This window comes from Xyrauchen texanus, chromosome 7 (assembly GCF_025860055.1).
Source record: "Xyrauchen texanus isolate HMW12.3.18 chromosome 7, RBS_HiC_50CHRs, whole genome shotgun sequence".
NCBI classification, from domain to species: Eukaryota; Metazoa; Chordata; class Actinopteri; order Cypriniformes; family Catostomidae; genus Xyrauchen; species Xyrauchen texanus.
Window position 1 is genome coordinate 8,495,063 of NC_068282.1, and position 17,513 is coordinate 8,512,575.

General features: G+C 37.5%; 1 protein-coding gene across 1 annotated transcript; it reads left to right on the forward strand.

Annotated features, from left to right (window-relative positions):
* Positions 1-3,000: 3,000 nt before the first annotated feature.
* LOC127646519 (F-actin-capping protein subunit alpha-1-like) lies at positions 3,001-16,913 on the forward strand. Its single transcript, XM_052130247.1, has 9 exons — positions 3,001-3,054; positions 9,804-9,867; positions 10,063-10,114; positions 10,487-10,550; positions 10,842-11,048; positions 12,566-12,645; positions 13,769-13,919; positions 14,222-14,284; positions 15,797-16,913. Exons 1-9 carry the CDS (start codon positions 3,016-3,018, stop codon positions 15,935-15,937), a joined length of 861 nt encoding a protein of 286 aa, XP_051986207.1. The 5' UTR covers positions 3,001-3,015; the 3' UTR covers positions 15,938-16,913.
* Positions 16,914-17,513: the final 600 nt, after the last annotated feature.

The following is a 17,513-nucleotide window of genomic DNA, read 5'->3' on the forward strand; positions in this document are numbered from 1 at the left end:
TTTGTATTTTTTTTCCTGGGTAATACGTGTTATTTCCTAATTGCTTATGCCTCAAAAGTAGAGAAAATGTCTATTTTTCCCCACAAACTTTGCTTTTGTGACCAGGACAGTGATATTTTCTCACTTCTAGTGAGAAAACGGGCGAACTTGTGTCTTATCGTTCACATAAAGTCAGAAAAACAACATATTAATCCACATTAACATGCATTTATACTAGAGTAATATTCAAAGCCGTGCTGGTCCATAATCGTAACAAGTACTATGGTATATTTTATGGTATATTTTCAAAAAAGTACTATCAATATTATCTCAGTAAAACCATTATGATGTAACCATGGTAAGGAGATGAACATAGAAGTATCTAATGGTTTTAGCTAACATACAGAGCAGAAAAAAGATACTTATCTGTGTGACCTTTAATGCTAATTGTGTAAAAAAAAAAAAAAAAAACACTATATTGTTATAATGCTTGGAAAGTATATTCTATAGAAACAAATATATATTTTTTAAATAGATAGGTTGATAAGTTTTCACCATTAAATAAAAACCAGCTGGCCTAGAAAATAATGGTGGCAAGCTGAAAGGATGGAAAGTGTGGGCCCATTGGTTGAAGATAGTGGAATTGAAAGATTAATGGTCTCAGGAAAGATTAAAAAAAATGTATAAAGCTGGAGGGATATAACTGGGTATTCAGAACGGACAGCTGGCCTTCTCAGGTTTATTGGTTGATCAATAAACTTCTACTTTTGACATCTGGAAACCCGGACTCTGAGAGTTTTCTTGCAAAAAGAGAGAGATTCTTCTCTATTTTCCACAACAATTTTCAATGAATGTTTACAAACATTATGTCAGTAAAGAAACTGGTGCATGTGATGGTCAGATGTATATCACATGTCCAGCCAACCATCAGATGAATGTCACATGTTCAGCCAACATATATAACAAGATATAGATGCTCTTTATATACACATAGATGACTATTGTATACATACAAATTACTATTGAGTAGAAATTAGATATACAATACATGTTTTTTATTTAAAAAACAAAAACAAAGTAAGCATTAAGTTTCCACCAATAGAGAGAAGTCAGATGGCCACAGAACTAATGGTGGTAAACTAAGATGCAAGCTCATTGGCTAGAAGTAAGGAAGTTGAAGTTGAAATTTATAGTTTCAAGGTATAACAAAAGTGTATAAAGCTTAAGGTTTGGAACTAGGAGGAAATAATGCACAGCTGGCCTTCTCAGGTTTAGTGGTGGCTCAATAAACTTATACCCCTGACATCTGGAACCTCTGACACTGAGAGATTTCTTGCAAAGAGACAACAATCTTCGACTGTCCTCCACAGCAGTACCCATCTCTTTCCCTGGCTCACTCTGTGCATCACAAAGAGGTTTACAACAGCATCATGACCTTGCTGGACACCATGAAGTATGATGAGAACGGCTGGGAGGTCATAGGATACTTCAAAATGGTGGCATTCCTGATGGGACTCCAAAGCGGTTTTACCAAGTTTCACTGCTATCTTTGCCTTTATGACAGCAGGGACACCAAGGCGCTCTACCACAGGTGGGACTGGCCACAGCGGACTGAGTTCTCTGTGGAGAGGAACAACATCAATTTGGAGCCACTGGTGGACCCCAGGAAGGTACTGATGCCACCACTGCACATCAAAATGGGCCTTATGAAACAATTTGTCAGAGCTCTAGATAAGGAGTTGGCAGCCTTCAAGTACCTTCAAGACTTCATCCCTAAGCTGTCTGAGGCAAAGGTCAAAGCCGGTGTCTTCGTCAGACCACAGATAAAGAAGGATTTTGGATTAATATATTGTTTTTTTCTGACTTTATGTGAATGAAAAGACACAAATTCATACATTTTTTCATTGGAAATAGGTACATTTCAAAATATCACAGTTCTGGTCACAAAAGCCAAGTTTGTGGGAATAATAGCCATTTTCTATACTTTTGAGGCATCAGCAATTAGGAAATAACACTTACTACCCAGGAACAAATTTTGTGTTACATAGTGTTATCAGAGTGTAGGAGTTATAAATTCCATCCTATATATTTCATCTATTGCTATTTCCCAATCTGTTATTGTGATGGTATTGAACTATTTTTTTGTGATTTGTATAAGAGCTCCAATTCTCAGAATATGGGTATTTAATATTTATCTTCTTTCTTTATTTTATTTTTGCATTTTACCCAAAAATATATTTTATATAAGCCTAATACTTGCTCAAAACAGTGGAGATGATTGTGAACTTAAGGTGGAACTCCCCAACATTGACCCCACTCACCATTCTAAACAGTCAGGTTTAGAGTCATTAAGGTTCCTGGGCACTACCATCTCACAGGACCTGAAGTGGGACACCCACATTGACTCCACTGTGAAAAGGCCCAGCAGAGGTTGAACTTCCTTCGCTAGTTGAGGAAGTTCAACCTGCCACTGGCGCTGCTGATACAGTTCTACTCAGCAGTCATTGAGTCTGTCCTCAACACTTCAGTAACTGTCTGGTTATGTGAAGCTATGAAATCAGACATCAGAAGATTACAAAGCACAGTTCAGACTGCTGAGAAGATTATTGGTTGCCCCCTGCCCTCCCTTCAAGAACTGTACACTTCCAGAGTGAGGAAAAGGGCTGGAAAAATCACTCTGGACCCCGCTCACCAAGCCCACTACCTTTTTGAACAGTTGCCTTCTAGACAGCGCTTCAGAGCACTGAGCACCAGAACCATGAGGCACATTAACAGTTTTTTCCCTCAGGCTATCCATCTCATGAACAGTTAAAACTTCCCACTGAGCAATAATTATGTGCAATAAACAGTTAAGTCTTTTTATATTTATCTAACATATCCTACCTCTTCTACCATTACATTCCCTTGAACATACAGATTTGTGTGTGTGTATATATATATTTATTTAGTTTGTTATTTATAGTGTATTTCCATACTATAAGTTTATTGTTGTTTACCCATGATGCAATTTGACAGGGCAGGTCCAGTCGAGCCAAGATGGCGGACTTTGAGGAACAGCTTACCGACGAGGAGAAGGTATGTGATTATTGATTTAAACTTCCCGATTTACTTGCCCTTGTCTGTTATTTACTTTTATACCACTTTTTCTTTGTTCTGCACAATTCTTATGTGCTATTAGGCATATTGTATGTTTTAAAATCGTTATGGTCCGCGGCGAGAAATGTGCTAAGGAAGCTAGCGGGCTAACTGTAACGCTATATGATACTCGATATAATCGATGCTCTCACACTCCCCAGATTGTGTAGATGGCGACTGAGATTAGCGATTAATATGATTTATACTCCACTAGTATACGTTAACAACGTATTATACTCGTTGTATATGCAGTTTCACATTTAAATAGCCAGTATTCTTGAGTTTACAGACTATTGGTGGAGTCTCGGACTGGTGGGACATCTAAATAAGGAGAAATTAATTTTGTTAGAATTTGACATCAACTTTATTAGGCAAACATTTTTAAAAAATAATCTTATAAATGTGCGATTCTGTTATTATTGTTGCTTTTGCATTATCTCGTTTGGAATCTTACGGCAGTTGAGCGCTTTAGTTAGAAGTTATGTCAGATCAGTTTATAATACATGTCAACGTAGGTAAAGTTAGTTTAGTCATCTCGTACTATTTATAAGTACTCATTTCATTTGTCGTTTCAAATTTATGTAAAGCTATGTCTCTGGGGGAATTGCTTATTTTGCGTTGGAATAAGGGCGCAACCTCTGTTCAGGTCTTGTTTGTATTCTCAGCTGAGTGATAGGGATGGGCGGATCGATAATAAAGGATCGATACTTCCGATACTGATGTGGTATCAAGAATATCGATCCAAACATAAAAATATCGATTCTGAAGTATTTTTTAAAAAGTGATCTTATTATTTAGATAACATGAATATTATGTGTTCTCAAGCTTCGAAGTGGAAAAAAATAATTGTTGTATGACACCGGAACTAATTTTTCTTCCGCTCATATTGACGCAAAGAAATGCTAAAATATACTAGCAGTCAGCAGCGCTCACCCTTTCAGTCATAGTGCTCGTGCAAAGAAGGAACTGTGTTTTCCTGAGATAATGACAGAAAAACAGTATCTGAAGTTATTCACACCAAGTAATGACAAACCTAGACGTGACGTATTATAATGGGCTTGTTTGACTATTTTTACAAGTTTATTTAAATTCAGAGTTGTTAAAACATAATGATCTGTAATACTCGTTAATAAATGATACCCTTGTAAAAACATACCATGGATTTATTGTAGTGTATTAATATTGTATTAACCACTACTGTAGTAACCATATTTTTTTTTATCTTCTTTTTTGGCAGTAACCAAGGTTTTGATACAATTAACCAAGGTTTTACTACAGTATTACTGTACTATCCATATGGTAAATTGGTTTTAGTAATAGTAGACATATAATAATATCTATGATTAATTTAGAGGTTTTATGTGTCTTATACTAACACATTTTAAAGCGTAAACAAAGCAGTCTAATAATTTTCTGTTTAGGCCTATAAATATTTAAACAATTAAGCAATAATAAAGTTACAAATTTTATCCAAATAATTCGTTAAATTCAGTTTTATAGAGGTATTTGTATTGGTGTTGATATCTGCAATATTGGCCTAAAAGTACTAGAAAATAAGTGGTATCGCCCATCCCTTCTGAGTGACGGTGGTGACCCAGCCTTCTCTCTGCATGCTCTTACTTGCGGGCGGCTCTTCCTGTCTTGCTCCCCCACCCTCTGCCCCCGAGCCGACATGAGTGATGGGCTGTTCCAATGTGCGGATCACCCCTCAGCCTTTGCAAAAACAGAAACCGTCATTTAGTTAGTCATGTTGAGGCCAGTTAAAGGAGGGACGAAGCATTTTAGAAATGCTTCGATGTGGAAAGCTTGTTGCTGCTGATAGCATCACGATTAGGCAGCATAGACTTGATCTCACTGATATAATATTTTCTTTGTCATCTTTGACTCACTCTGAAAAAGTTGCCCAACTAGTCCTACATTTAGGGTACATGTGCTTTATGCTACATGTTTTTGTTAGCTCATTGGTGATTTAACAGTCCTATTATAGAAGAAACATAGTGGTGAAGACACAATTTAGCTTTTATATCTTTGTCAGTTATAAGCGGTATAAGTTTTTAAGCACGGAAGTGAACACCAAACCTTACTAAAAATCTACAGTTTCCTTCCCCTGTTAAAGGTGTCAACAAGATGGAGAATCTAACCACAAAATAGGGTTCTGGTGGTTTAACAGCAGAAAGAAGCATGTTTTTCAGTTGAGTAAGGGTGTAGCGTACTGGTTTTGCCTGGTTCTGTATTTTCACATATAGCCTGACCACTATCTTAATTTGAAAAAAAAAAATAATGTCCTCCCCTTTTCTCCCCAATTCGTAATGCCCAATTCCCAATGTGCTGTGAGTCCTCGTGGTGGAGTAGTAACTCGCCTCAATCCAAGTGGTGGAGGAGGAATCAAAGTTGCCTCCGCATCTGTGACCATCAATCTGCGTATCTTATCACGTGGCTTGTTGAGCAGGTGACCATGGAGACGTTGCGCATGTGGAGGCTCACGCTCACTCACCACGCACCCCACCGAGAGCAAGAATAACATATTATAGTGACTATGAGGAGGTTACCCCATGTGACTGTACCCTCCCTAGCAACCGGGCCAATTTGGTTGCTTAGGAGACCTGGCTGGAGTCACTCAGCACACCCTGGATTTGAACTCACGACACCAGGGGTGGTAGTCAGTGTCAATACTCTCTGAGCTATTCGGGCCCCCATCTTAATTGCTTATCAGATTGAGCTTAATTTAGAAAGCAGCGCTGATTGTACAAGACTGCTGCTCGAGTGTTATTTTGCCAGAACTGGAGGATTATCTTAGTTTCAGGGAATGACAATCACTGAACTTCTGCTAAATGGATTAAACAATACAAAGTTTTAAATGGAGCTGAAAAGTGATAATGTGAAAGTACAGTCAAATGAGGCAAAATATTTAATAAGCGGATATAAAAGGGATAAGGGATTTGTAGAATTTAATGAATGGCTGGCATTGCGGTTTTCCGGAAATTTGTGGATCTTTTTTTGTGGATGCAGATTCTGTGTGCCTGCCAGTTACTAATGCGACCACAGTAATGTTTTATCACCCAACATCTATCAATCATCAGGGTTAGCTAACTTGTTTGAACATCTGACTGTATAAGGAAGCAAATTCTATTGCAGGGTTCCTAAAAAACTTTGATTCAACAGACAGTTCCGGTTAAGTTTTTTTAAGTACAATCATGCAATAAATAAATAAAGTTTTGCAGCCTGAAGCAATAAATATTGGGGCTTGTACTTGCTTGTTTTGATTATTGGGGGATTTCCCCCCAGGAAACTATGCTCTGGTTGTCTGTTGTTAAAGTGCTGTGTTGCTGTTTCTTGACCTTTTTTTTGTTCTGCAGTTGCAATGTGAAGAGCACAACAGACACTGCCATCTTGTAATCTTGTCACCCGAACAATGAACAAATTCCCATGAATTATTCCATATGAATACTCTTGGAATATCTAGTCTCTCGCCTCAAATACCCACTTGCTCACATTTCTCTCCTGTTTTCTAATTTTGTGTGATGCTCACATGAAACCAAGCTTCAGTTGCTCCTTTCAGATAAGAAGCATATTTAGCTCTTACAAAGAGCAGAATGTAAGATGAGTCATTACATTTGCGATCCAAAATGTAGCTTTGCCGGCTGGCAAAATATGTTAAATGAAGGAAAACCCCTAAAGGCCAAAGCATACTTTGTATGTGCGCGTTGCGGACCCCTCCACGCACTTTATGTGTGACACAAATTCCGTCATCTCCACAGCCTCGCACCGCCAAGATTTTCTAGACTCGCGCAAGCGGTCCTCCTCTGTGCGTGTCATCTGTGCATGCACTATCCATTGAATGTACTAAAAAAGTGTCACAAAGCAGTTGTAGTGGGCATGCGTCAAATGCGTTCCTATTCGTTCACTGTCAGAAAAGAATACTCACAAAGGCAACATGGTCAACCGGGCATTCAGCGATCCGGAACACACACAAACGAAGTATACCTGGCCCTTAACTGTCAAAGTGATTGAAAGCATTTGAATTATCCATCAGCTTTTAAAATGTTCAGTTACTACAGCTTCTGATATAATATGTTAGTGGCATTTTCTATTTTGCGTGGATAACTTTGATTGGATCTCTATCCGACCACAGTGGAGATGCATTTGACTGCAAGGTGTAAATGCAATCCAGCTAAAGAATATCCAGATACTATCCGGATATGAAACACTTTAATTTTCTGTGTGCCGTCCCATCAAGTGCTGGCCTTAGTAGCTGTCAGCTATTGGTCTGTTAGAGGTTTGTCAGTACAGACTGACCCTTGAGAGGATTTCACTCTCAGAAGTTCTGGAATTGGTCCAGAATGGAGCCCTCCCTTTTGCCCTGCCATGTACTGTAGCCTAGCCTGGACTCGGTGTCATCAGCCCTTGGTGCTTACATGAGCACTGCTAAGAAAAGCCTCAGTCCTGCAGCCTTCTAAGGAGTGACCCAGAGAGGAGCCTGTTTGAATGTGTAGTCTCACATACGGACTGCATTTGACCTCTTGTCAAAGAAAATGCAGAGATATCAGTTAGGCCTAATTGAAAACACTAAGTATTTAGGTTGTTTGTGTTGTCGAGCATCTATGAGAAAGCAAACGTGTAAAGGTTTAAATAAAGTAACAGGCTTTGCATCATAAAAGTCAATTTGATGCACTTTCACTACCCTTTCTTAAGTTTTTTTTTTTTTTTACTAAGGCGGGTAACTTTTGTAGCACTTTCTGGGTTAACAGAAATAAACAATACCTTAAATTATGCTGCTTGTTGAGGAGAGGTGTGCTGTTATTTTTCTAACCTTGTGTCCAGTATGCCTACTTCCCTACTGTATATTATGCCAGTATGCTAGTAAACCAATATGTCTGTTGAGTAGTATGTCAGAATTCTTAATATTCATAAAACAGTTGGCAAGAAATACCCAGGTAATTTACTAAATTCGACGAGATTTTGAACTGCACATCCACTGGACACTTTACTTAGACATCATATTCAAAATGATAAATAAACAAAAAAATGCTGTGGAACTACAAGATGGGCTGCTCTTTTGCTTTTTATACCAAGAAAGTTGTTCCTTGTGGTTACATTGTACTTGTTTAACATGTACCATTTTTCATTATTACGTTTTTTTACGTCATATATTCGGGTCAAGGGACAATGTTCCCACATAAAGTGTCTGGAAATGTATCCTTACTGCTTACTGCATACCTAAAGAAACATACATTTTGTAAATGCCGAGAAGTACATTCTTCATCGAATGCAGTCTATACTGATAGTACACAAATTCATCCATAGCTTAAGTCATTGGAAGTAAGATTTTTACCTGGCTAACAATGAAACAGCTGAAGGACCCAAAACATATGCCCTTACGAAAATCAAGAGTTCATGGCAAAATTGTCAAAAATTTTCAACTGATAATTTTCACATGCAAATGAGCTTTGCGGCAAACTTGCAGCAAATTGTCCATTGTTGCCAAAGGTTTGCTGGAGGTTCACCACTACTGGCGACGAGCTGCAAACTTCTAGCAATCATTTGCAGCGAATCAAAAGCTAATTTGCATGTGAAAATAAAGAGCGGCAAATTTGAAGCAATTTTGTGGCTAGATTCAATTTTCTTTTTGTAAGTGGGCCAGATTCATGAAAATCATGAAAATTTCAAGAAAGTTCTTGAAATTGGTTTGTTGTGTGTAAAAATTTATCCAACTATAGAAGTTAATGGTTTAAAGGCGTGGTTTCATTTACCTTTGCACGGCGAATTTCCACTGACAAAGAGGAGAGGATGGATGTTGAGCGTGTGCAAAACCAGCTAAACTAATTGCCAAGCAAACTTTTTTTTTCTCCCCAATTTGGAATGCCCAATGCCACAAAGTCCTTGTGGTGGCATATTGACTCTTCTGAGATTTGACGTCTGAGGCCGGCAATCCACGTATTTTATCACATGGCTTGTTGAACGCGTTACCGCTGAGACATGGCGTGTGTAGAGCCTTCACGCTATTCTCCGCGGCATCTATGCACAACTCGCCACGTGACCCACCCAGAGCCAGAACCCATGTGGCTCTACACTCCCTAGAAACCGGGCCAATTTGGTTGTTTTGTGAGACCTGCCTGGAGTCACTCAGCACGCCCTGGATTTGATCTCACGACTCAAGGGATGGTAGTCAGCGTCGTTACTCGCTGAGCTACCCAGGCCCCTCTAAGCAACCTCTTTTTAATGCTGCACTTAAGTCCACTTTGCAGATTCTTTTAGATTAACGATCGTACTGGTTGCCGTTACGTGGTTGACTGTATTTTGACCCATGGAATTTCGCTGTGCGAAGGTAAATGTGACCGTGCCTTTAATAAAAAAAGATAAGAACTTTAAGAAGTCTTCAGGAATAGAAAATATGCGTAACTGTTTTCCTTAAGTTAGAAAATAAGAAGAAAATAGTGGTTTAAAATAATTGTATTATGACAGTTTTTAACACTAAAAAACACACAGAACACCCTAATTACCGAATAGCAACACAAAAAATTACACAGAACAACTTAGCAACTGCATAGCAACGCTAAAAACCACACAGAAGTTCTGAACATCGTAGCAGCTGCATAGAATTGCTCTTGAATCATGTTGGCAGGCACCACTTGTATTTTCTTCCAAAAATGTAAAAATCAAGTTTTCCTAATTGTATACTCTTTCCACAGGTCCGCATTGCTGCAAATTTTGTCATCCATGCTCCCCCTGGAGAGTTCAATGAAGTCTTCAATGGTAAAAATTTATGCAACAGAGATACAGACATCAAAGAGACCGTGTACACCTTTTTATACGTTTTAGCTTTTCCATACACTGCCTATGTATTGTAAGAGGAATTCACTTAAATGATTATATGATACAAGTATGTGTTTACTCACTGACATTATAATGTTCTCAGAGTATCGTATGACACCTTTTCTTTGTATTCAGACGTGCGGCTACTGCTCAATAATGACAATCTGCTCAGGGAAGGGGCGGCTCAGTGAGTAGACTGGATTTATTAAATTACTGTACTCACTGTCTCGTTGATAATCCTTTTTTCTGCAACCAAAATGGATAAGTAGAGATTCTATTTGACAGACACTCTCCCACACTCTCCCCTGAATACTCTCCCAGTTTCAAATGTTCAGTGAATTCTTCACTGTGGAATTCCCTTATATCCTTCACAATATGAAAAGTGATTTATTTAGCCCTGTTCCTGATTTTATAATAAAATTCTGATGTAGGGAATCAAATCAGATTTAGATCAGATCCAGTTTAGGAAGTCATTAATTTAAGAGCTTGTAGTAGAATATAGAAGTTAATGATAATTTTTTTGAAATAAGATATATAATGGTTTCTCTGTTTGTGATAGTGCCTTTGCCCAGTACAACATGGATCAGTTCACACCTGCTAAACTTGAGGGACAAGAAGATCAGGTGATTAACATGTTCACTTCATCATCATTAAAGTTTTGTTTATTGAATTTAAACTCTGTTTTATTGTTTGAACCTGTTGTGTATTAGTTGTCCAGTTAAGGTGGAATATTTGTGTATTTTTCACACATAATCAAATGAAGGTAAAAAATCACGGTAATTTTTTCCACCGCTTTCAGAGAACATATAACAATTTTGTATAAAATTGTTGAAACTGAAACAGATTCTTTCAAACCTGACTATAAAAACATTAGTAAAAACTGTCCTCAAAATACTGTTTCCCCCAATCTGCAGGTTTTGATCACTGAGCATGGAGACATCGGACATGGCCGGTTCTTTGACCCTCGCAAGAAACAGTCATTCAAGTTTGACCACCTGAGGAAAGAGGCGAGTGACTTCAAGTCCTTTGAAAGCGAGGCAGCTCTCAGGCCGTGGAGGGATGCTTGCGACGAAGCTTTGAGGGCATACGTCAAAGACCACTACCCCACTGGAGTTTGCACTGTGAGTTCATTCACTTTTCTTTCATCTTTGTTTACAGTTCACCTAATAATGAAAATTCTGATTCTCATTTACTCAACCTCATGTTATTCCAAACCCCTATGAATTTCTTTTTTTTGTGGAGCAACAAGAGGAGATATTTTGCATAATGTCCAAGCTGCTGTTTTCAACACTGTTATAGTAGGCAGTGACAACTTGTTGTCAAGCTCCAAAAAGGACAAAAAGCATCATTAAAGTACCATAAAACTAGCACTATATTCCAAGTCTTCTAAAGCCATGCAATAGCTTTGTGTGACAAACAGACTGAAATTTAAGTCAGTATTGGCTGGAAATGTTGCCCTCTGCCATAGGACTCAAATCTCATTCCACTTGCGCATATTCAAACTTGCCTACTCAAGATCCATCACGCCAAACATAATGTGCCAAGTTTGTATTCACGCAACAATGATTGAGATTGAACAACATGAGGATGAGTAAATGATGACAGGATTTTCATTTTGGGGTAAGCTTTTCCTTTAAAGCTGAAGTGTGTAACTTTCAGTGTTAAAATACTTTCTCCTATCCAAGCTTAATATGCAGAGAAAACAATAAGCCAGTTGAAGGTTAATTCTCTCGAAATGAAAATTCCCATTTGTTTGAGTGACCCATCTAGCCCTACACATTAACATAGACATGACCAATGGCCCGAGTTGGGGGCGGGACTATTAGTTGGGGCAGCAGACGGTGGGCATATTCGGAAAGCTTTTTTTGAAATCAATGTTTGTTTTAAGGATCACACAAGAAGTACTCGGAAGTCACCGTGATGATCGATCATGAAACGATGATCGATCATGAAAATGTGTGACGTGACTTTTCACTTAATTCAAATTTATGTGACAGCTATACACAAACCTGTCTAAAAGGGGCCTTATTTTTTATTTTTGAGATCGATTACATTATGAAATTCAGCAGAACTGTAGTGCCACCATGTTCAACCTGGGTGCCGACATGTTTGCTTGACGTACCTGCATCTTGACAAGTTAAAGATTTACACACAAGTTTCCAAGTTGGATGTCCAACATAGTGGCGTTCCATTGCAGTTTTCCCAGCAGGAAGTTGAAAATTCTATATTGAATGGGAGTCTTTACATAATGACATGATTATGACATGAATATAATGCATTATATTTCATTATGCCATCTTTTGCACTTATTGTGACAGATTATGTTATAACAGCATATTATAATGAATAGGTGAGACACTGGAACAACGAGACGCAACGCAGCAGCCAAAGACGCATGTGTGACATACTGTATGAACATACATTATGTCAACGTAATATATACTCGAGTAATTACTTTGAGTACTCAAGTTAACAAAATGATCAAAATGCCATCACTAGTTTATATGTGTGAATTAATCTGTTCAGTGGCGATAACCACACATAAATTACACACTTCAGCTTTACTAAAGCAGTTTGTATGTGTGGGTGTGATTTATGTTGAACATTAACTGAAAGGTTCTTGTACTGTTGATTTTAGGTTTATGGGAAAACCATCGATGGACAACAAACGATCATTGCCTGTATTGAGGGTCATCAGTTTCAACCCAAAAACTTTTGGTAATTGTTTTGTCATTCATATTCACCTGTCCGCTTGAATTTAAATTGTATTACTTTGAGTATGGATCTGTTTATGGCATATATTTGTTTTGTATTGTTAGTAAAATGGTTAGTACATTTCGTAGCTATGGTGCAGCAGTAGCATGGTGCACGTACAGGTGATGCAGGATCAAGTCTGGCTTGCAACTTACAAATTCCATTTCATGTCTTCATAGTGATTTTATTTTGCCTCTTCATTGTATCTCTGTAATAAATTAAAATGCTAGGAAAGAACATGTATGGCTTTTGTAACTTGCACAGAACATCATAGTTCTTCCTCTTGTTATACAGCCAGTATATTGTTATATGATCTTTAAATGGAATGGGCTCCACCCCTGTCCTGATCATGACCCTACTGTAACTAACAACTATTGCACATAAATCTTTTGTATGGAGAACAGATGCTCTAGACAGTTAAGTTTGCCTACGCACTGTACCTGACAAACTAGCTTTGCCCTTTCACACATACAGACAACACAACTCATGGCTTAAAGGCACAAAAGAATATTTTTACCTTTCAAACTGAAGTAGACAAACACTAAAATCTCCAGTCATAACATTAACTTTATGGAAAGAATTGTGACTATAGGCAAACTAGTTTTTGCTTTGCTTACTAGTACAAAGTAATAATGCTTTACAGCAATTTCTGTGCTATCTTAATCTTGACCAATAAGCAGTACAATATGTTGGTTTTACTTTCACAACATAACAACTGAGCATGCCATTAATCCTGTTTTTCTTGTCCTTTTGAGCAATTACCATTGAACTTAAATGGTTAGTTCACCCAAAAAAGATAATTCTCTTGGCATTTACTCACCGTCATGTCAATCCAAACCGGTATGACTTTCTCTCTGGAAGGGACTGACAGCATCAGTCACCATTCACTTTTATTGTATCTTTTTGTCAATACAATGAAAGTGAATGAAGACTGAGGCTGTCATTCTGCCTTATATCTCCTTTTGTGTTCCACTGACCAAAGAAAGTCATATGGGTTTGGGAACAACACGAGGCTTAGTAAATGATGACAGAAATTTACATTTTTGGGTGAACTATATCTTTAAAACCTCCAAATCTCCGTATTCAGGAATGGGCGCTGCCGATCGGAATGGAAGTTCTCCATTTCTCAGCCCAATGCTCAGGTGGTTGGAGTGTTGAAAATCCAGGTTCATTACTATGAGGATGGCAACGTACAGCTGGTCAGCCACAAAGACGTTCAGGAGTCTTTGATTGTCTCTGTAAGTTGTTTAAACTCTTCGAGCTCTTTGTGTTCTTTGTGAGTGTTTGAATCCATGCTTCCTGTTACCCTATGTAAAGGACATACCAGCTGCCCTATGAATGGGATTTGTAATGAAAGTGGGTGGTGTGCTCAGATATATCTGACTAAGAAAACACATTGTCCTTTTGGGACATCTGTGGAAACTGCTTGTTCTGACCTTGATGTTGCTAGTGCTATGATCTACCTGTCAGGTTAGTGAATACATTATCTTATCTGTGTTGCCTTTTAATGGACTTTTTCTTTTTGCTTTCTCTTAAACAGAATGAGAGCCAGACCGCCAAGGAGTTTGTCAGAATCATCGAAAATGCTGAAAATGAATATCAGGTTTGTTCCCAAGTTGATTGTGATTGGTTGGTTCCAGACATTTTTAATAGGTAGAATCCTTTTTATAAAAGCAATAGAGCACAAGAGTCCCCACCCACCTTTTCAATCTTATTGGTTCCTGAAGTATTTTTCACATAAATATTTTTTCCATTGGGATTTCATAAACGAGTTCTAAACCATGAACCAAACTAACCAGCTCTGAGGTGAAGCATAGAATTACAAAAATGTTTGCAGAACAGAATTGCAAAAAAAGCATTTGAAAGTCTGACAAAAAGACAAAGGTACAAGATGTTGTACTTACTGTCTTTATAAGTGCATGAACTGCTATCCCATGAAACATTGCGAATTAAGTAATTGAATTAAAAAATATAAATCTATTGCTTTTAAGTTGTTGATTAAGTATAGAGACAGTTCATTTTATTGCAAAATATTCAGATATTTGCAATTATATAAGTTTAAGATCGTAAGAAGACCATCGAGATTGAGTCATGGGAGTGTGCAGTGTTTGTTTAGCTCTTTGTTCTCTGATTGGTGGACCCTTTTTGCTCAGGATTGTAGGTAATGTAGTTCTTCACCAGGATTCCACTGTTAAACGTGATTTCTAAGAAATTAAGTTGAAATAATGTGGACTGATGGCTTCAACGATAGCAAAAACCATCGATTAACAACCACAGATTTCATGGTAGGTCTGTCTTTATAGGTTTATAAGTTAGCGATAAAAACGCTAATGAAATGTTTACGTCCAGAATCCGACTGGTGCACTCTGTAAAGTTTTTTTTTAAATGTAGAAGAACATGTTATTTTGGACATGGTTCCATGTAGACGTCAACCGATATGGGATTTTGCATCTACCGATAAATAAGGTGGTGGAAAGGGCGGATAACTGATTTATCGGCCAATAGTTTTTGAATAAATTTATAGAATGTAAAAAAAAAAATCGTAGTCTTTCTTTACTATGATGGGCGCAGTCACAGAGGCTACAAGAGTCCAAAATTAATAAAATCCCAGAATCAGTTTATTGTTCAACCTAATTCCAGTAATGACCAGAAAAAATAAAGATTTGGTTCATAGCGCAGTACTTTTAACTATAAACAATCCTGAAACACACCAGGGAGTCTTACCATGTTTGTTTGGAAATCTGTCATTGTAGTACAATGGTATTCTTGGAAGTACCTTGGAGTACAATGTAAATACCAAAACTGATGGAAAAAAAATTCAGTACCATCTGAAACTATCACTGTACAATAGTTCCACCACAGTACTTTATGAACGTGGTTAATAATACTAATAGCACTAACTAAAAGTATTATGGTAGTTCCATGGTATTCTTGGAAGTATTTTGGAGTACCTTGGAAATACCATGGTATTCAAGGTTGTGCTATATTGTGAAGGGTGTTGCAAGCCATGACACTCAGCAGAGTTCGTACATTATTAGTTCTAACACCTTTCGAGTCATATCTGTAATGTGTGAAGAACCATACAGTGAAATTTCCCCTTTTGTCTACCTTCTAGACGGCCATCAGCGAGAACTACCAGACCATGTCTGACACCACCTTCAAGGCCTTACGCCGGCAGCTCCCTGTCACCCGTACCAAGATCGACTGGAACAAAATCCTCAGCTACAAGATCGGCAAAGAGATGCAGAACGCTTAGACACATGGCATGCCGCCAATCCTGCTCGCGTTACAAGCAAAGAGACAAGCTAAGAGGGGCTCATATATAAACTTGAACCTAAACCTGAGTTAAGGGGCAGGGCCAAGACAGATGGTCCTTTGAGAAGTGTGCTAAAAAATGTCTGTCCTTTATTTTTTGTTTTCCAAAAGCCACGGTTTGACCTCATCTGAAGAGACTGCCTTTTCTGTATTGTAGGAGGCTGTCAAGCTTGTTTTAATGGGTTTAGCAAAAGTTTTTGCTGTTGAACAAATACCTCCCATGACACCATTGTACAGAGTCAGAAATAGCCCCCCTAATATCACGCATACGCACCCCAGATCACAGCTTCAATGCTTGACACACACAGTTTAATGCTGCTTTGCAGCTGCACTTATCCCAAATGATCAATTGAGCCAGAGTTTTTTTGTTTACTTAATTCTGCAACTAAAAAAAAAAATAAGTTCTCTTTCGAGTTGAGTCAGAAGGTTTAATTATTTAAAGGGATAGTCCACCCAAAAATTCAAAGTCTGTCATCAGTGAATCACCCTCATGTTGTTTTAAACTCGGATGACTTCATTTGGAACAACATGAGGGTGAGTACATGAAGACAGAATTGTCATTTTTGGATGAACTATCCCTTTACCAATATGTAGCCTGTCAATGCTCTCTGCTCTTTTTCAACACAATAATTGTTGTCAGGTACCATCATGTATGAATGTGATGTCAGTTGATCACAGAGAGGGTTGTGCCAAAGTGAGCATTGTATTTGTACAAGAAGTTATTTCAGGTTACTGTTCTGTGTGGAAACGGTCCCATTGTTGTCCCACTCTGATTTCCAAGAATGGTATATATACTGTATGCAGTTACACAAAATATTTGTTACCCCTCACTTCAACATCCTACCCTAGCTTTTACTGCTAAATATTTTTTACAAAATGTAAGAACAAATATGATCCCAGAGGAATAAATGATTTGCACCAAACTTGACGACTTCATTTTTTTTATATTAAAGCTCTATTATAATATTGTTTTATATATAATATACTTTTATTAAAGTATATATTTTAAAAATATAGCTTTTATACTTGTAATTATTGTGTAAATCTAATTATTTTTTTATGATTCGTTCATTTTTGCAGTGCATGATTAAATATTAAGTTTCATGATTCAAGTCAATTAGATTTTTTTTTTTTCATAATTATTTAAAATATATATTTCCTGAAGGGGCACCATTTACACCGTAGTTGAATATTACTTACAATACTTAAGGCTTTACATTCTCAGACACTCTTTTTTTTTTTTTTTTTTTTTAAATGAAGGTGCAATGCATTGGATATTATTGTATAGTAATTATAATGTAATACTCTAATCTATGCAATGCATTTTAACACTCTTGCAATTGTAGTGTTTGCCTACTAAGACAGCATTTTTCAGTAATGAACCATTTAAGGAATAGTATGCTACATTGTTTTTCTTTTTTGTATTTGCATCCCTTTTGTGTACAATTTTCTCATTTGGCAGTCCAATCAAATAATGAATACAAAATTTTTTAAAAACTTATTAAAAATGCCAAATA

Coding starts and splice junctions, on each gene's coding strand:
- LOC127646519 (XM_052130247.1), top strand. CDS start 3,016: ATGGCGGACTTTGAGGAACAGCTTACCGACGAGGAGAAG. Junction 10,115..10,486: donor CTCAGGGAAGGGGCGGCTCA/GTGAGTAGACTG, acceptor TGTTTGTGATAG/TGCCTTTGCCCAGTACAACA. Junction 11,049..12,565: donor ACCCCACTGGAGTTTGCACT/GTGAGTTCATTC, acceptor TGTTGATTTTAG/GTTTATGGGAAAACCATCGA.